The sequence below is a fragment of the Cryptomeria japonica genome, chromosome 4, assembly GCF_030272615.1.
Source record: "Cryptomeria japonica chromosome 4, Sugi_1.0, whole genome shotgun sequence".
Classification (NCBI taxonomy): Eukaryota; Viridiplantae; Streptophyta; class Pinopsida; order Cupressales; family Cupressaceae; genus Cryptomeria; species Cryptomeria japonica.
In genome coordinates, this window is record NC_081408.1 from 656623425 (window position 1) to 656648601 (window position 25177).

The following is a 25177-nucleotide window of genomic DNA, read 5'->3' on the forward strand; positions in this document are numbered from 1 at the left end:
GCTCAATTGAAAGTGTAGCTAGGTGTGAAACAAGACTCCCATTTTATGCATTGATTTACATTGTATTGCTCTACATATACAATGAGAGCCCCAGATGCTTCTACATCAGAAATGCTAGGTCAGTGACATGTTCCATGAGTTTGAGGCTCTTGAAGAATTTGTGAACTTTGAAATTGAGATCTCATGCTTGCTTCAAATCTAGAGTGTATCCTTGTCAATTTTCATTCCCCTCTCTATTAGACATTTGTTGACTATCTACTTACCCCATTGGTACCCTAAACTTGGAACACTTCCTTGGTGCCATGATTTGATCTTCCTTGTTATGATGCTTGAGTCCTTGTTGATTTATCTTGCGTCTCTTGGTGTTGATGTGTGAGTCCAGACCCTGGCAAATTTGATGTTGTGAAGCAGCTCATCTTGGATACTCAATCTTCCCAATATTGCAAAGTCTTATTTGTTTTCTCACGTCCTTAGGCTTGAACACCATAAGCTGATCTCCTGCATGTCCTTATCTCCTGTAAGTGATGAAAATCCTCCTCCCTTTGCCTTCATAACCTGAAAAGTAAATAAACCTTGATCAAGATATAGAAGAGAACAACTTCGTTCTTTAAATCAGAAATGAATTCCCTTTGTTTAATCTATAATTTTCACCTTTCAAGTTCTGATTCACTGATGTTCTAAAGTCTGATTTGTCATATTTTCAGTCTGAGACTTCACTTTTTATGGCTGATTCTTCACTGTTTCTGATTTTGAAATGTTTCAAGGTCTTAGTCTTCTGGGCATAAGCTTCTATCAGGTTTGATACTTTTGACCTGATTCCTACCTAGATACATGCATGGCCAGGCTTTTGATAGCCAACAGGAAGTGGTTGCGAGCTGGTCGGAGATTTAGGGTAGCACTGGCCATGCTTGTCAAGAAGTTCGGACTTTCCAGCGGTCACTGATAGTGGCAAAAGAAGATCAGACTTTTGGAGGAGCACTGGCTGGAAATGGTCAGACTTTTTGATAGGCACTGACAGTGCTTGGAATAATTTCGGGTTTTTGTATGAGCATTGACAGTGGCTTGCTTGTGTTCACAGCCCTTAGATGGAAGTGAAAGCTTCCAATCTCCATTTCATCCATGCCTTCAAACTTGGCTGAACATTCACTTGATCTCTCTTTCACCTTAGATCGGACTTTTTAGACCAGACTGACAAGTCGGACTTTTGAGACCCCACTGACAGTGAATGCAATCAGGTCAGGGTTTTGGATGGGCATAGGAAGTTCGTGGAATTTAGGGTGAAGTGGAAGTGAAAGCTTAGCATGAGTTCATCTTACTCACTCAGTCATTTCAACATGCTTCCATTTACATTTTACAACCTCATCCATTTTAAACATGGCTAGCTTCAAAATTCTAAAGCATTGACTTCGAAAACACTAATCTCACACAATTCATGAGTTTCTCAGCCTGATCGAACTTTAGGTAGGCAACTAGAAATGATCTCAAGGCAGATCAGAGATCTTACCACCGACTGACTGTGCCAGAAGAGGCAGGTCGAAGTTTTAAGAGGGCACTAACAGTTATACCAAGGAAATCAGGGATTTGGATGAGCACTGACTTGAAGTGGTCGGGGTTTTGACTCCTCACTGACAGTGATGCAATTAGTTCGGGTTTTTAGGAGGTCATTGACAGTGGAATGAAGTAGGTTAGACTTTTAGGGGGTCACCAACAATGACCCAAATGTGTCAACTTCACTTGTTCCATTAGCTGGTTTAAAGAATTTCAAGTCTTTGCTAGAAGGTTTCACCTAAGTCATTCATCATTACCTCCCAAAACATCAAGCATTTACCTCAATCAATGTTCATCTTGCCAAGTATAAGACTTCCACAGCTTGATCAGGCTTTCAGTGGATCACTGACAGTGACTCAACTTCGCCCAAATTTGAGAGTGGTAGCACTCACCTCATCGACTCTAGGAGTCTCTCACCATCATCTAAGTCTTCCATACTATTTAAGCCTTCATCCTGATTGACTTACATCTAGCCTCTCAATTCCTACTTGCACTCATTGTTTCTATCTCTGATGATAATGATCAAATGAAATGATCATTATATCGTTCATTGCCAAGCCTTGAGAGCTACCTAACCTCAATTCCACCTAAAGAGAGAAACATGACTTCATTACTTCCTAACAACCTGAGGCATCACACCTCTTACAAGTGAAAGGTTAATAGCTAAAGACACTACCAAGCCACTAAGCCCAAGACAGCTAACCTAGAAAGCGGAAAAAAAGTGGGAGTCCCCATTTGCAATGGGGTGATGTGTGAAATGGTCACAACACAAGGCATTACCTAAATTCTGCTTCTGTTGTCTCATTGACACATTTAAATGATACTGTTGCTGCAATGAAGGAAATTTACTCAGATTTGCCTACCAATTTCTCAAACATTCAAGTGCTGACAGTATTCTGTAGGGTAGATGGTAACACAATTCAGAATTCGGCAAGGGAACCTAGGTGGATGATCTAGCACCACTTCAAACAAGAAAATTATATGAACCATTATGGCATGGCCACTCCTTTCTCAAAAAGAAAATTATCTCAAAGCATTAGGAAAAGAAGCCACTTACAAAGCATGAAAATTAATCACTCGCTACACCATCCATCTTACCATCTACTCACATCAACACCCATCTTGTTAATTGAACATGCATTGGGAAGGAAAAGGATGGTACAAGGTCTCCAACATTTATAAAGATTGTTGGCATGGTAATTTCTAAGCTACCTCACTCATTAAACTTGTACTACAGATGCAAAGTCTTTTTTACTCAGGGATCTGAATGCAGTACATTCCTACCTAGAGGTCCAAATATTTTCTCTTCCTCAGCTATAAGTCTAAATAACACTAGGCGCTTGTAACCTAAATTACACATCTAATCACAACATTTGGCAAATTTCTTATATATGACCAACCTAAAGCCTTCTGCACTTTTATACTAAGATATTTAGCAATATGCTTCACCAAAGGTAGTTAATGATCCAAAAAATAGCCTGTATTTACTACTTGAAAACAAATTCTTCCTCTCTTTATAAAACTTGGGTTCAGTTATGAGCCACCTTCAACATGGTCTGATTTACAACTGGATCATATTCTTAAGATTTGTAGACCTGAACCACCCCCAAATGTACCCTATAATCATTACTCCTCAGCCTCCCCACATGTTTGCCAAAGTAATGGACTGCCTTAATGCAGTGTGGATTTGAACATGGGTCACACTCTTACAAGTGTCCCTCCATTACTGTTACAGTGCAACCCCTACAACCATTCTTTAGCAATATAATATGCACTTTGTATTCAAACTTCAGCCATTCTCAAATAATATCATATGCAATTCAATTGCATTAAAAATAAATCACTCAAAGAAGGAAAAATTATAGAAGTTGTAAAGCTAACAAGGAGAATGTCTTCAACAAAAGAATTAATAACTACTATTTAACATTTACCAAAGATCAAGAAATTTCAAGCGAAAATGCGAATTTCGACATTTTCTGCAACCAAATACGCTCCAACGCAGAGCGATGAGGAAGGAGAGTGGCGGTTGGTTCTGGGGAAAAAAGCTAAGAGGCGATGGAACTCACAGAGGATCCTTCCAGCTGCCATGGCTGCAAACAAGGGTGGACCTCTTCTGAGTGGCACTAAATATGCAAGTTTCCCGCCATCTCTCCCTAACTCATATGGCATCGCCGACAGCTCTGTGAGGAATGTCCGTAATTACAGAAAGATTCTGAATGATAAATGGCTAAGATCATAACATTCTGGTTTTCCTCCGTTCTGGTCAAACCCTCATTGGCAGGCACATAGACTATCGCAGGGCAGACGCAGTAGCCCTAGGGTTCTCTCCAACCCTCACAGGAATTCTCCTCCTACTCAACTATCTAAAACAGACAAATTTATATCGCCTCCGGTGGCAAGCACTTCTGGCCAAGATGCAATTCACAACAAGCAGCAGAATAAGAAGAGCATTAAGCTACCTTCGGATCCTCTGCTTGATTAATAAGATTATTTTTACAGCAAGGGCATCATCGCCTTCTGGAATGGGCAACATCGGATTTTCAATGATATGAAAGAATGGTGGAAAGAGGAATTCTCCAATCAGGTAAGTATTACCAACCTAGGTTCAAACTCTTTCCTTGTCACCTGCGCTAAATACAATATTAAAAAAGAAATTTTGGAGTGTGAAGTAAAATTGATAGAAAGATATGTATTTCAATGTTTTGATTGGATGCCAAATTTTAATCCTAAAACCTTTCAACCCAAGAAAGCTGTTAAATGGGTAAACATAGGTCCTTTGCTGGTAGAATTCCATTGCCCTAAAATTATGGAATTTTTAGGCTCACAATTAGGAGTTTTTTTAATAGTAGAAGGCCTGTATAAGGATTTGGCAAAAGATATAAAGCTCCTTATACAATTTGACACTGAAAATTCACTTTTGAGCCCAATCGAGTTAACTGGCGATCACACCTTGGGGTGCAATGGGTACACCGAAGAGGCTTGGAAGGTCAAATAAGGAATGTTTTGGTCTATTTGTTTGCATACAAGTGTTGTAATGTGGTCGATTAGTAGGGAGATATTATGGGTAAAAAGAGATGGATAAACAATGAGGTAGAGATAGAGGAAGATATGGACAAACAAATATGGAGAGGGGAGAGAGGGCTAAAGATGGATGGATAGAGAGAGGCAAACATGTCCAAAGATAGAGAAGGAGAGAGAGAGAGAGGGGAGAAGGGGGTGGGGGTAGATAGATGTAGAGATGAATATAAAGTGAGAGGGAAAGAGGGAGATGAATATATAAAGAGATAAGAGAGACACAGAGGGAGACATAAAGATAGAGACGGATAGGAAGTTTGAGAGAGAGACAAAGAGAGATATAGAGGAAGAGGGAGAGGGAGATAGATGGATAAATAGAGAGAGAAATAGAGACTAGACATAGAAATATAAAGGGGACAATAGAGAGGGCGATAAAAAGATATATGAAGAGAGAAAGGGAGATATTGGTAGTGATAGAGAGATAAGGGGACAAGAGGGATTAAGGTAACTTACATCATATGAGACTACTTCAGACTTTTATTTATAAGAGAGGAAAAACGCATTATATGCACCCTTCCCCTACAAAATTCAAACCTTTAACCTTTCTTTAAAAAATGAAATTTGGCAAATGGCAAATGAATATTTGTTTAAAATGCCTTTAAAAAACAGAGAGTAGAGACATGGGTCCTTATCAAAATAGTGGCAAAATTACCATTATTTGTAGTAGTCAAAGCATTGAGGGACGTAATTTGTTCGAAGTTAGAATATTTTAACCACAAAGCTCCAAAATTAGGAGGAGGACAGAGACAGATTAGGGTTTTAGTCCAATTTGGAACCAATGGTATGGCCCTCTAAAAGTAGACATAACCAATTGTTTATAAAGCCAAGCTTTCTGTGGTACATTTTCCAATTGAGCTTTCTAAAATAAAAGGACTTTAAGGATTAAACAGCAAAGGAAATTCCTTCACAGACAAAATATAGAGGAAGATATATATAGAGAAAGGGAGATATAGAGAGATAAAGAGGGATAGGGAAATAGATAAAGAGATAAATAGAGAAAGGAGCAGATAAAAAGAGATAGTGGGCAAAGAGAGAAAGATATATGGAGAGAGATACGGAGTGAATAAGAGATTGTGTGATATATAGAGAGATATAGACAAAGATTGGGAGATAGAGAACTAGAGAGATATTGATAGAGAGAGAGACCTAGAGAGATATTGATAGAGAGAGAGAGAGAGATACAGATACATGTGGAAAAAGTGAGAGAGAATGGTGATAGAAATGAGAAATAGAGAGAGAGGTATAGAGAGGGGGGAGATAGAGAGATAGAGATAGGGAGGGAGAAACAACAATCTGTGTACAAGTGATAGAGAAATATGGAGAGAGAGGGAGAGATATATAAAAATAAATCTAGAGAGGCGAGGGGGAAGAGAAATACAAAGAGGAGAGAGGAGTGGAGAGAGATATAGAAGGAGTGATTGGGAGAGAAGGATAGAAAAGGAGGAATAAGGATAGAAAGGAGAGATGGAGAGATATATAATTTGAGAAAGATAGAGGGGGCAAGAGAGAGATAGAAAAGGAGATGGAGAGATAGAAAGATAAAGATATAGAAAGCAATAGAGAGAGAGACATAGAGAGCAAAATATATAGAGAGAGAGGGGAGTCAAGAGTGAGAGATAAAGGAGGTGATAGGGACACAAAACAGAGATTGAGGAGAGAGATAAAGAGAGGGTGAAATAAAGAGATAGATATAGAGATAGGGAGGGAGAAACTGCAAATTTGTGTGAGTGAGAAAGATATATATATATATATAGAGAGAGAGAGAGAGGAAATTATATATTATAGATTTTTATATATTAATTTAATTTTATACTATATAAAAACATATTATATGGTATTTAATATTTTTTATTATAGAATCTAATACATAATAATAAAATAGAGTTATTAATCTACATTACATAAATACAATATATGATATTGATACAATTTATATCATATAAAATATTATATATAATACTAAATATAATTATGTTGTAAATGTTTATATATTATATTATATTTATATTTTAAAAAATTATTATAAAATATAATATATAAATTTAAATATTACTAAAATAGTATTTTTCAAATAAATATAAATTATATAAGATATAATAATAATATAAATTATATTTAAATAGATATAATTTGGAAATTACAAGCTTTTATTTAATTTTTCAAATGTGAGCCATGGATTAAATTTGTCAAATTGCACTCACAACCATTTTGGTATAGTTTTAGAGTTTATAGATTCCCATTAGATATTCAATGTCCTAAATATCTTTTACAAACCAAAAAAAGTAAAAATAACACAAAACTTAGAAAGGACATAATAGTGACAAGTGCAATATAATTCTTAAATAATTATATTACAAAAATCAAACATACATTTTTTATTTGATCCTTAAATAATCTAAAATAAATTAAATTCATATCTTTCATTTTTTTTAAATTAAATATTAATTACAAAATAAATTATATAAATTACTCTTAATTTCTTTTTCTTAAATATTTTTAACTAATACAAAATAAATGAAAAAATAAAAAATAAAAGAAATAATACCACTCCATGAAATGACCGATATTATTTTTATTTATCTTATATGAATATTGACAGATAAATTTAACAATAGCTCCATGATCTTTGCTCAAAAGAGAGACAAATAAATTTCCGTGAAATAAATTTTGAAAATGAATTTTCATTTTATATAATAATATAGGTTGTATTATATTAAATATATTTTCAAATAATAGAAACGTAGGTGATTTATATGTATTATGTATGCTAGTTAATATTCTTTTTATCGCATTGCATGGGACCCACCGCTCAAAGTCAAGTTGCCCCGCTTTACTACACCACACGCGCGGGCCCACCTTCACTACAACTTGCTCCTTGGGACTCACGCAAAATACATTTCATAGTACGAAAGCAAATATACGGCTCACGTGAAAAGAGGAGATGGAAAATTAAGTGGGAAACTAGTGGTTTTCATTAAAAACCTAAACAAATCTAACGGAGATGGGAAAAAAGTACCGATGAATGAAGGGCGAGAACAAAAACGATGATCTGACGGATCTAATGGACGAAACCATTTCAATGGTCTTGCATTTTGTGTAAAGCATTTTGCACCGTTGATATTTGAAGTAAGCTGCTCAACTTCATATAGGGTACACCTTCGATGTAATAACTGAGAAGGGCAATTGGTGTTTAACTCCTTCATTTTATGAGGGTGAAATCAACACCTCAAATATCTTCCTATGCAACCCCCAGGATTGTGAATAGGTCTCTGATAACAACGCCCCTGCCTCAAACTCAGACAATAGGGGAAAATCGAACTTGAATTATGTAGATTATCAATCGTCTTCTAGGGCTCCCTCAAAGGCAAACAAGGCAGTTGAGAATCGGAGCAAGTCCCAATCGAGGAGTAGGAGTCCAAGATGCCCCCAAATTAATAAAGCTCCCTCTGTGTACCCAAATGACATCCTCTCTCCAATGCCAGCTAAGTCACCTTCCTTAACAGGTAAGGATTCAGGACATGTAAATAGTGTTGCCGAGGTTTGCAACAGAAGCAAAAGTATTAACTCCTCTAAGAACATGTATAAGAGGCTAGTGGTCTTTGACAGCAAAGAAAAATTGCAAAAGTTGTTGATAGGCTAGTGGTCTTTGATAGGATGTGCAAGAGCAGTTGGGCTTATTGGAACAACATATAAAGCTAGAACAAAAAATAGTTAATTGCCCAACTCTGGATGAGTTTGGAGACCCTGGCTCTAGAGCTGAGTGCCTTTTTGATCAATTTACGGCTTTGGAAGGGGGTGAGGCAGTTTTGGTAGGGAATCAACTTCTTGAGGATGAGGGTGGAGACTTAGGTGCTAGTAAGTTGGGGTTAGGTGTCTGTTAAGGAGGTAAGGCTAAACCAGATTGTGGTTCATTCCAGAAAAAGAGAGGTAGGAAATCTATAGCCAAACTTAGAAACATGGATGGAGAAGCTGTTGGGCAAGCTAAAATAACCTCGATTCTGAATGCAGGGAAGGGGAAGTACCTTCCTACCCAGCCATGAAGATCATAACGTGGAATGTTAGGGGCCTAAATGTCCCTAACAAGCAACGCATTCTAAAGCGTTGCATCCTCACCTCAAAAGAAAAATTAACCTTAGTCCAGGAGACCAAGCTTAGTCAGTCTAAGATTGGATATTTCCAAAGTAAATTAGGCTACCTAGAGTGGGAAGCGATACCTGTCGTAGGAGCCTCACGGGGTTTGGGTATCATCTGGGATCCTAGAAGGGTTGCAATCAAACATATCTCTAGCAATAAGTTTTGGATGTGTTTCTCTGTCAAACATCTTAGTTGTAACATAAACTTTATCCTCTTCAATATTTATGGCCCCATACCCACACATGAGAAGCTAATAGTGTGGCATGAAGTTGGTCAATTGTTAACATCCCACCCGGAGTGGAATTGCTTTATAGGGGGGATTTCAATGCCATTGCTGACCTCTCAAAAAAATCGGAGGGATTGAGAAGAGAAACTCAAGCTCTGATAGATTTCAGGAATTAGATCAATTTCCATAATATGATAGATATCAGAACTGATAATGGCACCTTTACCTAGAATAATATAAGGTAGGGCTTCAACAATATTGCGGAAAGATTAGATAGGTTTCTCTTCAAAGGTAATATCTTGGAATTCAATTATCTTTTCAAGGCCTCCATCCTTCCCATCTCATGCTCAGACCACTTTCCGATCCAACTAACCATTGAGGAGGATTTAAAACCTAAGATATGCCCTTTCAAATTTGAGAATATGTGGATGAAAAGTGAATCCTTTTTGGAGAATGTAGAAAAATGGTGGAAAGAGGTGCATGTTTTGGGGTCAAAGCTTTATTGTTTTGTTACCAAAATTAAATATATTAAGAGAAAACTTCTCTAGTGGAAAAAGGATTGGTTTGGCAATATCTTTGTCTCTAAGGACATAGAAACTACCTTGACCCATCTGAATGATAAAGTCATTAAGGAAGGAATGGATCAATATAGTTTCTTATTAGAAAAGAGTTACTCCGTAAATATGAAGATATTCTGACAAAGGAGGAGATCTTTTGGATGCAGAAGTCCAGAGCTACTTGGATTTCTGAAGGAGACCAAAATACAAAATTCTTTCATGCTACTGCAAAATCCAAAAATGGGATTAACAAAATAACCCACATTAGGGGCGAGTCTGGGGTCATCCTAAATGATCCTGAGGATATAGCTACAGAAGCGGTGTCTTTCTTTCAAAATCTACTAAGTAAAGAAATGCTCTCTGATCTGACAGCACAAACCAGCCTGCTTAACAACATCCCCAAAATTATTAATGATAGTCAAAACCATCTTTTAAATCGGAAATTTTCCAAGCAGGAGATAGAAGAGGCCTTATTTCAGCTCCATCTGGATGAGGCCCCTGGTCCTGACGGATTCCCTACATGCTTCTTTCAGGCTTGTTGGCACTTAATAGGTGATGAGTTGGTAGAAGCTTTTGAAGGGGCAATATGAATGACAATATGAATGACCTTAGGCCCATATCACTCTACAACACTATCTATAAGATCTTTTCAAAAGCACTAGCCAACAGACTTAAGCCTTTGCTCCCAAGTATTATATCAGAGGAGCAATCTGGTTTCGTTCCAGGAAAATCCATTTTTGATGGAGTCATCATAGCACAGGAAGCTATACACTCTATCCAGCACAATCGTCAAGCCTGTATGCTCATGAAATTAGATATAAGGAAAGCATACGACATGGTAAACTGGAGATTCCTTTGTAAATGCTTAGAAGCTTTTGGTTTTAACAGGGCTTGGATTAATTTACTCTTTGAATGTATTTTAAGTCCCAAGGTCTCAGTTTTAGTCAATGGAACGCCTGAAGGCTTCTTTGAAATTTTGCGGGGTCTGCGGCAAGGAGACTCTTTATCTCCCTTTCTTTTCATCATCATGGCAGAGGCCTTAGGAAGGACCATTCAAAAAGCTCGGGAATTGGGTAACATCTCGAGGATAAAAGTCACCAGTAGTCTCCCTCCTGTCACCCATCAGCAATTCGTTGATGATATCTTACCGTTAGGGGAAAGCAATCTGATAGAAGCTAGAAATTTCAAACTCATCCTAGATTGGTTCTCTAGAGCATCTGGGCAAGTGGTCAATAAGAAGAAGTCAAACCTGCTCTTCTTTAACACAAATGCTAAGGTAGGAAAAGCTATTGCCAATATGTTAGGTTTTCAGATAGGATCTTTACCTTGCAAGTATTTAGGCCTCCCAGTGGATAAGGGTCAAAGATCTTCCAATCTCTAGGGACATATTCTATCCAAGCTTGATCAAAAACTCCAAAATTGGAAGGGCAAATGGTTGTTAGCGGCAGGTAGAGTAATCATGTTACGGTCAAAACTCACTGCCCTTCCCCAATATCAGATGACCTGTTTTCCTTTGCCGATGGGAGTCAAGAAGAAGCTTGATCAAAAAATCAGAACCTTTTTTTGGCATGGGCTGGTAAATAAGAAGAAATTCGCGCTAATAGCCTGGGAGAAGCTTTGCCGACCTAAAGAGAGGGGGATTAGGGCTTAGAAATCAAGCATTCCAAAATAAGGCTCTAGGGGCCAAATTAGTGTGGAAAATGTATCAAGAACTCTATAGGAGATGGGTGAAAGTCTTGTCAAGCAAATATCTAGACTCTAAGAATCCCACTAGCATTTTCAGAACCCTAAACCCGCCTAAAGATTCGAGAATCTAGAACTTCCTAGTCAACTGTAGGGATGTTCTCACCCATGATCTATCTTGGAATATAGGGAAAGGTGACCAAGCATTATTTTGGGATGTCTCGTGGGGTGGTTACCACCAATACATAAGGTACTAAATGGCCAGAATTTAAAAAATACTATGGAGACAAAAGTTGGTAAATTCGTGGCTGATTACATTGTTAGTCACCCGAAGGATCCAATGCTAGGCTGGAGGTGGAAATCTCCAGTCGAGCTGAATTTACCAAAAGAGGGTGATAACAAACTTAGAGAAATTTTAGATCGAAGGAAAATTACGCTCAGTAATAAAGATGATATCCTCATATGGTCCACCTCAACTACTGGAGAATACAAGGTCAAGGATGAGTATAACTCCTAATGTAATAGACACTTTCCTAACAAAACAAAGTTACCTATCTCCTTATGATGGGACAAACTATGCCTTCCGAAGGCAAGTCTCTTCTTATGGGCAGCAATGCAGAAGATAATTCTGACTACAGATTGGTTTAAGAAGTTAGGTTATGCTGGCCCTAGCAGGTGTCACCTTTGTTTATGTGTTGAAGAAACGGTGGACCATATGCTTCTCAACTGCAACTTCACTAATATATGTTGGTTGAAGTTGAATAACAAACTAAATCGGGTCAGCTCTCCCCAATCATCTGATAGAACTCTTGTTAGGATGGCCAACTTACCTTAGCTCAAATCTTTATGGTCTACTATGGATCATCCCCCCATCGATCCTCTTATGGGAAATATGGAAGGAAAGGAATAGGAGAATCTTTAAAGATAAGGCCATGCCTCCCAAACAACTTTGGAACAAAATTGAGGCCTCTATTATCGTAATAGCTAATGGCAAATTAAATAGTGGAAACTACAATAACTTCGCATTTACTCCAAGGGATGAAAAAATTAGGAAAAATTGGCCAGGACTCACTATTCCCCCCTTTTATGGCTTTGGAGGTAACAAATCGGCACATCTGAGGAAAATTTGCAAATGGTCTCCTGCAACCAAAGGCTAGTTTAAGCTCAACTTTGATAGGGCCGCGAGAGGCAACCCAGGTATTGCAGGGATAGGCGGTGTGATTCATTTGTGGGATGGATCGATTGTAGCAAGGTTTTCATAACCTATAGGGATCTCCACAAATAATGAGGCAGAATTAGAATCACTAACTGAAGGTCTTCTACTCTGCAAAGACTTAGGTATCAAGAGATTGGAGATTGAAGGAGACTTGGCAATAACTATCAATGCTCTAAGAATAGGTAAGACCCCCAATTGGAAATCGAATAATCTGGTTCTAAGAGTCACGAAGCTATTAAAACATTTCAAGTATACTACGGTTAATCACATCTACAAGGAAGGCAATATGACAGCAGCTTCCTTGGCTAATCAAGGAGCTGATGGTATTTGGGAAGAAAGAGTAGGCGATGGTTAGATTTATTAGTGACTCTTATGAAATGTCTCTTGAGGTCATTTTTAAATATGTAGCAAGGCTAGATTCCTCCCCACCCTTCTCTTACAACTACCGTTTAGCTAATGGAATCTCTCCAATTTATGTATTTATCTACACGGATGTATTGCCTTTCCTATCTACGCTCCTTTTATTGCCTTCGAAGTACTTAACCTTAGTATTTTATTTCCTGTCTCTGCATCCTCTCATCTATATATATATATATATATACGCATATTTACACAAAAACATATTTATTTATATTTACACATAAATGTATATACATATTCATATGTATATAGATGTATATATTGATTCATATTTATATATGTATAGCAATAAACATTAAATTTATATATATATACTTTAGGTATAGCTGCTATCACCCCTTGCATTTACGGACTTATGACGGCTTTATATCTGGATGTTTGCTCTTGCTTGCTCTTTATATATATATATATATATATATATAGAGAGAGAGAGAGAGAGAGAAATATATTCATAGATTATATATTGTATATATACTTATATTTTTAATTCTGCATTAGTGTCTCTAAATTTTACTTACTTTAGTATCAACCTACCCTCTTGCCTTGTTACCTTTAGCCCTTACCAACGATTTATGATTTAATAAACCTTTGTTTTCGAATAAATTTCAAGCAGCTCGACGGATTTGCCTTAGGTCAGGGGTCTATTTGCTCGCCTTTTTGTTTAATTATATGCACTTATCCCATGGACTTAAATTAGCTCTACTTGCTCTCGATCCTTGGTTAACGTGCACCTCACTAGCAACCTCTTAATGATTGTCATTTGTACCAAGAGCTTAGCTGGTAACAATTTTAGCCGCCGGATTAAATAGGAGTGATTTTGGAGGAAGATATCTTCATCATAAACCTAAGCATAGTCGCCTCGCACATCGATTCATCTGACACTTCGTTTTAAACTAGATGGGAAAGGACGAGCATTACACAGGGCTTTCTTGTGAAGTGGTAGCATTCTTGATGCTACATTTAGTTAGCATGTTCGTAGAGGCGGCGATTTTCTCTCAAATTATTCTATTTAAGAGGAAGATGGACTTTATTCCTAGCGAAATGTGAATTCTTTGAGCTTAGCTGAGTCTAGGTTATGTGTTTGACATTGAAATTGCAGTATGGATACACCATTGAAGTTGAAGGGTCTAAAGAGGCAAATGGCTTTCATAGGAGAAATTAAGGACGATAAGCTGAAGGGTATCCTTGTTTTTCCTCATGATCTGGTTATTAGGGCGGTTAGGAAGACTTTAGGGGAAGAGTATATCAAGAATGAAGATAGGACCAAGGCTAATTCGGATATAGCAGCTATGTTTCTAGTCGTGGCCATGCAGTTCGAGCAAGATAGAGAGGTGGTGAAAAAATTGTGTCGCAATGTTTTCAAGAAGGACCTTTTAGGAGAATTGGACAGAGTGGTAGTCAATGTGACAAATGATCTTATTGTGCCGAAGTCAAGGCATTATGATAGGTTTATGTTAAAAAATAAACCTATGCCGAGATTTTCAATTTTGGAGGTAGAACATGAGGATGCTTTTGCTGCAAGCAGGCCAATCATGCAACACAATCTCAACTTCTTGATGTGGCTTCTGCATATCAAACGGCCAGTTTGCAAGAAACAATTCGCTAACTACCTGGAGGAGGAAGGAATTGAAGCAATGTCTGGAGAGGAGGAGATCCCAAACACCTCCTCGTTTAGCCAAGGAGAACCCTCTGCTAATGTAGTAAGTGAGGAGGGCAAGCCTCGGAAGAAGGGGAAGTTCGCTTCCCCCGACTCCTAGGGCTTGAGTTAAGTTCTCATAATGGCTAGATGTTGTAGTTTGTTGCATATAGGAATCTAAATTTGAACTTATAGACTAAATCCTCTTCGATTTTTGGAGGTTTACTTAGGACAAACTCGTGTAATTAGCCCCTAAGTCGACAACAGAATCCTAAAGTCAGAACTCATTATAGTTTTTTTTGCTATGTGGTTAAACAAAATATGTTTCTATTTTAATGGTCGATATATAAGATTCTATTATGCTAAGTTGACCTGGTTCTTGCAGATTAATCTCCGAAGAAGGAAAGCGAAGATATTTTGCCTGACAAAGTGGTGGTTAGATTCTGTCTTTGGTATATTTGCTCTATTTTCCTGCCTTACCCTGTCTTAAGTGTGATGGCTTAGTTACTTATTTTCGCTTTGTCATGGTCACAAATATAGGTATATGCATATATAATTTAATAGTTCCGGTTAACATATATTGAGTGAGGTGTATATATATTTTATATCTATGTATATGTATATATATAAACATATATATACTAATATATACCTATTTAATTTAGATATATAGGCCTACAGGTGCATATAAACAACCGATATATATATTCTTGATATATATAGGTGCATATAAATAAATGATACTTATTTAGCATCATTTTTAGATTTAGGGGATTCGTTTTCGGTATCCCATATTCTTGCACCCTTGGCTAAGATATATATATATATGTATATATATACACATATATATACTAATATATACCTATTTAATTTAGATATATAGGCCTGCAAGTGCTTATAAACAACCAATATATATATTCTTGATATATATAGGTGCATATAAATAAATGATACTTATTTAGCATCATTTTTAGATTCAAGGGATTGGTTTTCGGTATCCCATATTCTTGCACCCTTGGCTAAGATATATATATTGATATATATTCATTATTTCATAATTTTTATTAATTTGTGTGTTTTGTGATTCTGGTGCTATTATGGCATTTCTACTATATATATATATATATATATATATATATATATATATATATATATATATATATATATATATATATATACACATACACATACATATATATATATATATATGTATATATGCATAGAGAAACGGATTCTTCTTTGTGGTGTACTTTTGGATTTTCTTCATGGCCTGTATCTTTGATAGATCCACGGCTATCATGGCCAATTTCTAATATCTATAAAGGTGGTATATCTAGCAATCAAGGTACATTTGTCAAGAAAGACCTGAGTTTACTGCTCTTCATCATAATTCATAGGCTATATTTTCCGCTTTTATCATATGTAATATGTTTTCGACTATTTAGGTGGACTTTGGAGTGATTTTGTATATAGCTATATACTTCAATATGTATTCCATTAACATATTTAAGATATAGCTATATACACACTCTTCGTTCATCCATGCTTTTACTGTTAAACAGAATGGCTTTGGACTTAATTTAGTTCTAGGTTAACATTGCACTATAGATGACTCGGATCCTCAATTGTTGTTTGAAATTTGGAAGACTGGTTAGGATGAATTTTATCCTCTGTTTCAATGTTGAGGAGATGGATATACCTTGTGATGCTTACGGATATGATCTCTAACCATACTACTATGAGATTAACAATTTGCAGGAGAATGGTTCTTTAAAGTGGTTTTGTAGGGTTATTAGGCTTACCGAGGAAGATCAGAATCTCGTCTATTAGAGAGCTTCTTCATTTCCCTCTTCCTCAAATCTCCGCCTTCATAAAGACAGGAAATTGCATTTCTAGCATAATGTGATTCGCAATTGTATTATAGTTGGATTGGCACCTTGTATATATGTAATTGCCACATGGCATATCCACAATATGGGTGGACCGATTGTAATGTATCGATGTAATCTCTCATTGTAATCAGCCAATGGCTAACTTGTGATATGTACTTAGTCCCCACAGGATAGGATGTAATTTTCCAGGATTGTATCCTTGAGCAAGACCAGAGGTTTTCTTAGTTCGGTTCTTTCCTACCAGTGCCCACATTGAACCGAACATGTAAAAAGCTTTTTTAAATTAATAAAATATATCATACGGCTACGGCCCATTATGGATCAAATAAAAACACAATTACCAAAGATCATCACATGCATCAAGCGATTGGAAATAGATATGTCTAGGAATTTATATTGAGAAATAGACTAACGCACCATCCACTGATTGTTGTCGTCTTGTAGACTTTGAAAATAAAAGTACATCATGAGGATTTGCAACCTGCAAAAAGATTAAATATTTTGTTATGTTAAGAGAAGAAATATATTTGGCCAAGTGTTTTTAACAATACCTCCATGACTCCATCTACTTTAAGCCCAAAATAAACAAAGCAAAGAAAGAGAAGTCAAACCTTTCCCACAAACTTTTGGCCAAACCTCTGAGGATTTATTGTTGTGAAACCTGTATAATCAACCTGAGAAATAAAAAGATCGTATGGACATTAGCAAAATCCATAACTTGAAACTCAATAAACATGCTTTCTCTATTTGGATTGCACATATTATACAACTTTTTTCTAGCAAATTTGTTTATTTACTTATTATCTATGTTCCACGGAGTTTCGGGGACAGGGACGGGGACGCCAGGACATGTTTCCGGTACAGGGGTACTTTTGGGTCAATTTCGAGGGGACGGCAAGGGATGGCTGTTAAATAAATAGGGGGGTTTTTACAAATATAGAGAAATTTCAAATATGCATATCATAACAATGGTAAAGCATTCATCATAGATATTAATAAATTGCATTAGACTTGAATTGAGATTTCACAAGAGAATTGACAAACATTTTACCAAAATTCAAATGCTTTTATCAATCATTGCCAACAAACATATGTCATAAACATCCATAACCATGAGATGACATAAACTATAAATAGAAAAGTTAAAACATAGAAGTCCATAATCAACTGTCTATCATAATGTCAAGACTGAGGATAAACTAAGAAAATATATGGCTGTCCATAATCAGCACATGGTAGGTCTAAGACTAAGAGTCTAAATCAAGATCCGAGCTAGAGTCTCTGTCTGAGTCACTATCAATATGAGGGGCTGCCTCCTCAACCAATGCAACCCCAAGCAATCCTTGAGGTGTATTGTCCTCCTCAACTTGCATAGCATCTTCAAGATTGACATCCCAACGTAAGGCTGGAGTCTGATGATACTCAAGAGTCCGGCGATCCTATAGCCGCAATGCACTGTGAACAGCCACTAACTTCTCTTATCGTCCAGAGGTAAGGTGGTTCCTCTTGACTAATTGGATGAAGCTATATGCGGACCAATTCCTTTTTGCAGCAGAGGAACTGGACCAATTCCTCTTTGCAGCAGAGGAACTGGACCAATTCCTCTTTCACCTTCTGTTCACTCCTTAACAAGCTGCTTCTTCTCTTCTTGCTGCTCTTTTCCTATTTTGCAAATGTCAAAATGAGTGTCTTTTTTCTTCCTTTTGTTTGTTTTATGCATTAGATTAGGGTTTTCCATATTTTAATGTTTATTTGGGGTCTTGGTGGGGCCAGCCAAACCTTTATTGTAAATTAAAAATGTGTTTTTTAATTTATTTTGGACTTATAAAAATTCTGGGCCATAGGGGACGGCCAGCTGTCCGCGAGGCCCTGCCGTCCCTGAAACATCCCATGTTTTTGCCAAAAAGGGGACGCTTAGGAAACGGCAAATTCCCATCCCCGCATCCTCATTTTGTCCCCAGTACGGGTACAAGGGAAAAAGGGCGGCAGGGGACGCGTCCCCGTGGAACATTATTGATGACTTTCTGATGTCAAATGGCATGATCCAAACAAAAGGACCAGACTTGAGAACTAAAACACAAGTCAAACATACATTTAAAATACATGCAGGCAAATAAGTTGCAGCCTATTGCACATAGCTTATTTAGGGTCCCAAAATTGCAAAAAAGTATAGTTAGTCATAGATAGTGAAACAGAAATCCAATTCTTGCTGTGAAAAGAATCTTGTGACGTTTAGAACCACAATATTGGTAGCAGCTGACAAGAAGCTATGTGAGGCAATAAAACATTGCATACAAGGAATGGAATGATAAAAAGCAGGTCCTTAACAGGAAGAGCATGTGGAGTAAACAGCTAGGAAAAAGCACATTAATCAAAGATGCAAACATCCGTTTTAAAAATAATTTTGTAAGCACGGGCATCAAATGGTACTCTACATAACAGATTGCATAAAAGGAAGAACATATGTAGTAAACAACTAACCCAAAGCACATTAACCCAGCATGCATCCATCCATTTAGAAAATAATTTTGTTAGCACAGTGATTAGTGGTACTCAAAATGAGAGATTGGTAGAACCATGTGCTAGAGCTGAACATGAGAATAAAAATTCTTCAATGATCTGAAGTTTCTGATATTGAATATAAAGAGCAATCAAGAATAGTAACCACCTTAATTCGAACTAAAGGTATCTTCAGGTCTGGGCGACTAACTACCCTCCCTTCAGCATGTACAATCATATCTCTGACCTGCAAGATTAATTTCTAAGATTTAATAAAATAGAAATGTGAAGATCCACAAAAAATTGTGTACTCTACAATGATAATCCTAGATATCAAAACCAGTTCTTTATGCATGAAAAGTTTACCAATTTATCTAGATATTCAAGAACTGCAGTTTGGTCATTGGGATCTAAGTCAGGGTCATCCCTTAGAACAACCTGCTAACAAAAAATTATGAATTTTAATCTCTTTTTGGATGAAAGAGCTTGTATGTAATCTAATGAAAAACCAGAAAACATCATCACCTCCTTATATTCAAAAGGCCTCACAGATTGCAATGGAATTTTAGTTGGTCGATATTGACTCCCCTGAAAAAATGCAATATTAATTATCCAAGATAAAACATCAAATTCTAGAATATATCATACCACAGTAGGCAAAGAATTGAAAAATAATAGTTTCCAGCAAACTCAGATATGATATTCTAGAAAAATGTACTTCTTTTGAGATATCTATAAGATATAAAACAGAAATTATCAAATTTACAAGAACAGTTCTTTGATACACAAGACAAACATGAAGATGCCCCACAACGAAAACTTGCCTTGTCCAAAAGTGTCCTCTTCAAATACCTTCAAAGTGTTAAGCAAGTATTCTTCAAATAAAAATCAGAGTTAACCATAAGACAAATGCAATTACCCCATCAACTGGTTTCTGAAGACTTATCTAAGGAGCTTACTTACAATGGACAGCTAGACATAAATAGCTGTTAAATGCTGGTTCTTCAGTACTTAATAGATCAGAAATTAGTGTTCCTTGAGGGCATGTCTCCAGGAACTAGGCATATGTCCCAAAAATCTGAGATACTTCGTGTCAAGGGGAGCTCTGACATGTTTTGTGTTAAGGAGAGCAGGGACAGGATATCCCATGTTTATATGAAGTTCAGTACACCCTGGCATCCCCGGGACAGACAGCACATCGTGATGTCCCTCGAGCGCCCTAGGGACACCAACGCATCCCTCCAAATTTAGAGCTACTATACTAGAATTGGAGGGGCTCAACAGATGTGGTTGACACTATGGGTAAAGGAGGTTCAATTTGGTAGGACATGAATAAAAGAGAAATATTGGAGCTGAGTAATTTGCATTGGTTCTATGCAGGAATAAGATTTTTATGATTATAACATATTTTTCTCAGCACATGATGCCCTGCTAGTAACAAGATCAAGTCCTGTTGAACCATTCTAAGCTCTACATATCAATAACTTAATGTACACATAGTAGTCCTTATGTTCCCTTGGGGTTTTACAGAAGTTGTAGGCCTAGGTACAATGATAAACAAGCACAAGAAAACGATTGCTGCAACAAAATACATGGATTGCATCACTCATGTGTCTTTGAATCTTTATTCTTTAGAATGTTGGGCAAAGTTTTAGCTAGAAGCCCAATTTGAAGGCCATATGTGTGTGATTAAGGTGGTTGCTAGAAGAAATTTCATGTGAAAATGATGAATTGTTTAGCTAGGTTGTTAAATTCTTTTTCTTTAGAAATTATTGAATGGGTTAGTGCTTTTGCATTGAATGGAATGTCAAGCAGCAACCTTAGGAGAAAATAAGATTCATATGGTTAGGAGGGGATGGAAATGAACTTCTACATTACTTTACCTTTCTTTGTTCCTCCAATTGAGATTTATGTAGAAAGTTTAGGGCAACATTGTAATCAAATAGAAGATGAATTTACGTAGTGGTTCATTGAGAAAATTTTGAATCTTTCAAAATTCTCAATTCTAGATCATTACAAAATTATTGAAAATAAAATTCATGACCACATGTTCATTGCCATTTGGGTAAAAAAAATTGAAGATAGATGAGAGATACCTGCAAACATTTTTCTTCCCATCTCTAACAAATTAACAATTACTCTTCAAATTTTCATTTTTTAGTTTGTTAAGTTATTTTTCATCATTGTTAATTATTTTGTATTTTAAAGCTTTCAGAGAAACAATGTCAAAAAGAATATTAAACATTTGCAAGCACCAAGCAATTAGTTGATCAAAAAATAAATTAATGGGAGATTGATCATTTCCTGCAATTCCAAGATAAATATTGGGAAAATCAGGGGAAATAGTTTTGTGCTTGGAAGCCAAGCTTGCCAATCTAGGTCCACAATGGTTCTCACATAAGCCTTTATAGTAAAAGCAAAAAAATATATTAAAAAACCTAACTAAACCTGATTGAAAATGATGATTATTATTGATTTTCTGTGTAGTTGCACTAATATCAACCATTTTGATTTATCTTCAACATTATGATTTGACAACACTCACTAAATCACCAATCATCAACCATGTTCTTAATTTTGTATTTATTTTGAGCATTTGAACAAATTATATACATGTAGATGTACATCTATATATGTATATGTATATGTATATGTATATGTACATGTGTATATATATATATATATATATATATATATATATATATATATATATATATATATATATATATATATATATATATATATATATATATATATATATGTATGTATGGAAAGAAAATAGAAAAGTCATTTCAATCAAGTACACTTAAAAAACAATAAGCTGTCTGCTCTACTTCTTGTGCAACTTCGGATCCTCCATCCGCCTTAGCTCCTTCACACAATGCCTTGCATGTTGGTGAGGATTATTTTGGTTCACGAAAGCCTGGTTTGGGCAACAAGGGTGTAAAACTTGGCGGTTTTGGGTGTGCCTCATTTGCTGTCAGCCATTCATCCATTCCTCACGTAGTTGCCTTAGACCAATTCCTGAACGGCATGCTAGATTGCGTGGGAGTTTGAATTCATTGCTTGGTGGGGGCAATGCTATGGTCCCTGTTGCTCTCACTTGTCCCTGTGGAAATATTTCAAACTCTAGATCCAACAGTTCTCCGTCCCTGCAAAGAAAGACTGTTTCACCACTCAATTTCAAAGCTACACTTCATCAGGATGCCCTAGGGCTGAATGGGGGCCATAAATTTTTTGGCACTTTTGCGCCACCTTGGGTTTCTATCTCTAACCCTCCTCTCCATTATTGTGCTTCTCAGAGTCCCCCTTTCTTTGTTCACCATTCCACATCCACACCAGAGATATGTTTGGACAGTTTCGCTTGTGATAGAGAAGACTATTTACAAGACAACACCCTTATATGCACATTTATGAAGGTATGGCCAAAGTTATGTGATTTCCTTTCCTAGATAAGCTCGAATTGGAAAGAATATTTGGAGGAAGAAATTAGTATTTGTCCTTGTGCAAAAGGGTTTTTCATCCTAGAATTTGAATCTTTGGATGACAAGGAACTGGTACTCAATACTGGGTTCTGGTTCTTCCAAGGAGATTTCTTATGTATGAAACCTTGGTTCCCCTCGTTCGACCTCCAAACAGAGACATCTACTTCAGCTTATTTATGGGTGCGTTTACCTTACCACCCCCTGCAATTTTGGGAAATTGATTGTTTGAAGGCGATTGGTAATGACCTAGGCAAATATAACAGCATTTTAAAGGAAATAATTAATTATGAAAATTCAACTTTTGCTTGCTTGTGCGTTGAAATGGATGTTTCAATAGGCCTTCCAACAAAGATTTTTCTCAAGATTGGAAACAGGCATTGGTGCCAACCAATAGATTACGAAAAATTTACCTTCGGGTGCAAAAATTGTTTTGCAACAGAACACATTACCACACAATGTGGAAGGAGACGCGTTGTTGAGAGGGCTAATGTTGCCCCTATCAGCAAGCCATCTTGATGGGATAGGGTTGAGTTCCACCATTATGTTATCTCTCCTATGGAGCAGAATGTTGTTGCCTATTCTTCTATACTTCAGGGAAAGGATACAACTTCAAGCACCCCCTGTCCAATTGATGTGCAAGACCATAATCATGAGATTGTGCCTGAAAAGAAGCCAAACAATGCTTTCACAAAGGCTTCTTCACTCTCTTTGGAGAAATCGAATGTGCAACACAAGAAAACTGAGATTTCATCTGTATCCTCAATTGCTCCAGCTGCCAACAATAACAGTGAAAATGTGAATGTGGAAATTAGAAATGGACTGCATCGCCCACCCCTCCTCCACCCCCCGCGAGACAAAACAAGAGGAAGAAAACACCATCATCAAAAAAAAAAACATCAATTAACTTGAAGATCCTCAAAGAAAGTACAAAATATAGATATGTAATATGAAGGCACACCCATTCTGGGGTTGATGTGTGTGAGAGTATATATATATATACGTGTGTGTGTGTGTGTGTGTGTATTCATACAAATATATGTGCGTATATGTATACATATATATCCAAGGTTACCCCAAATGTGCAGACATGTTTCCAGGATGCCGATTTTTCAAGCCAATTTTGGGGATGGCTATGGGACGGCAAAGGGGATGGCTATATAAAAATAGGGAAAATTGAAATATTCATATGAAAACATGGACAATGCATGCACCCATACATTATAGAACCTTAACATATAAGAACTAGCAGAATTCCTATGCCAAATTTGCTTTAAATTGAGAGTCAAAGTCATATAGCTCGTAGAATTCATTGTCAATAGGCAAAATTTATAGAGGCGTCCCCTATTATTGGGACGTCCCAGGAAGGCGGAGGCCTGAAAAAAAAAATGGCTCATCCCTAGGTAACATATACTTATATACATACACATACATATATACATATGCATATACATATACATATATGTATGTATGTATGTATGTATGTATCTATGTATGTATGTATGTATGTATGTATACATACCTACATACATGTATGTATATATGATTGTATATCTTCCCACAGAGTTTTGTAACGATTTACAAAAGAAAAATGCAGGTCCATTGCGGCAGAAGAAGGAAATATCCCAGAAATTTGTGACAGGTTTATCTGAGTTTGTCCCAGACGAACCCACAGTGATTTTTAAGGACCCTAGGAGGACCCCCCAATGAAACCAAACCGAGATCCATATCCAGGCCAGATCAGACATGAACCTATAGGTTCCAGGGGCGAACCAGTAACATAGTATAATACATCATCCTGAAATAAAATTGATAGTGTAAATGGCTGTATCCTTATTTCTCTTCCAATTTTTAATATTGTAAAAAAAATTACCTTCACTGGATAACTGAATTGCTTTAAAATATTTTGTTTTAAAAGAATGACTTTCTGAGGCATTTGAGAAGCATTGTGATATTGAGAACCATCTATATTGTTGAAAGTTAGTTTTCTGGACAAGCAAGTTTGCCTGCATAATTGCCTTTTTGTCATAACATGTATACATGTCCAATAACGATCACAGCATTATGTATATTTCTCAATTTAGATATTCTCATTTGTGTTTCTTCCAAAATCAAATCTCCACTTAGAAGTATTATACTGCCCTACCCACATTTCCTCAGATTGGATCTGGACAGCTCACCAAAAACACATGAACACTACTAATCTCGATTGCTCTTTAGAAACATGTCAAAATGTGTTGGAAACATTTCTTATAGAGTCTCGAAATCAAAATTACAGACAAAAATTCTAAGCAATCCACAAAGTTTCCTCACTTTCCAGTGAATGCCCGTTTCTGAAATGTTTCCAAAGCCAGAAAATTAGGTCCTCTGAGAAACATACTATCATGTTTGTGATACACGGATCATCAAACTATAACCAATGTGATTTTAAGGGGGTTTCTCTCCTACCATTTTTATCGTTTTATAAACTCATAAGAGAGAAAGAGATCGATAATCTTGTAATCTAATGCATCTCGATACTATAAATGTCCAACAAATTGGCCTTTCCATATGCAAAGAAAACAAAACAAACAGTTTATAGGTGATCAATGATTAACAGTTCTCAATAGGTAAAGGGAAAACCTTTATTTCCAAAAGAAGCACATGTTTGGGCTTTGCTTCACCATCAATGAGAGATGTAGCAACAGATGATCCTGGCTGTGTTAAATGAAATCCCATTCCAGATACTTCCTACAGCATAAATCCTATAAGTATCAATTAAAACCTTGAGCAAAACAGCTAATGTACAATTTATCTCAAATGTCTTTGC

General features: G+C 36.6%; 1 protein-coding gene across 6 annotated transcripts in view; it reads right to left on the reverse strand.

Annotated features, from left to right (window-relative positions):
- The window catches only part of LOC131053573 (double-strand break repair protein MRE11), a 103958-nt gene that overhangs the window by 33372 nt on the left and 45409 nt on the right, over nucleotides 1-25177 (reverse strand). For all 6 annotated transcript variants that reach the window (XM_057988197.2, XM_057988199.2, XM_057988196.2 and 3 more), the window contains 6 exons: nucleotides 24991-25098; nucleotides 19412-19474; nucleotides 19253-19324; nucleotides 19056-19133; nucleotides 16999-17061; nucleotides 16805-16868 (listed from right to left, as the gene is read on the reverse strand). In XM_057988197.2, the coding sequence (XP_057844180.1) occupies nucleotides 16805-16868; nucleotides 16999-17061; nucleotides 19056-19133; nucleotides 19253-19324; nucleotides 19412-19474; nucleotides 24991-25098 (448 nt within the window). The remainder of the gene's footprint in view (nucleotides 1-16804; nucleotides 16869-16998; nucleotides 17062-19055; nucleotides 19134-19252; nucleotides 19325-19411; nucleotides 19475-24990; nucleotides 25099-25177) is intronic.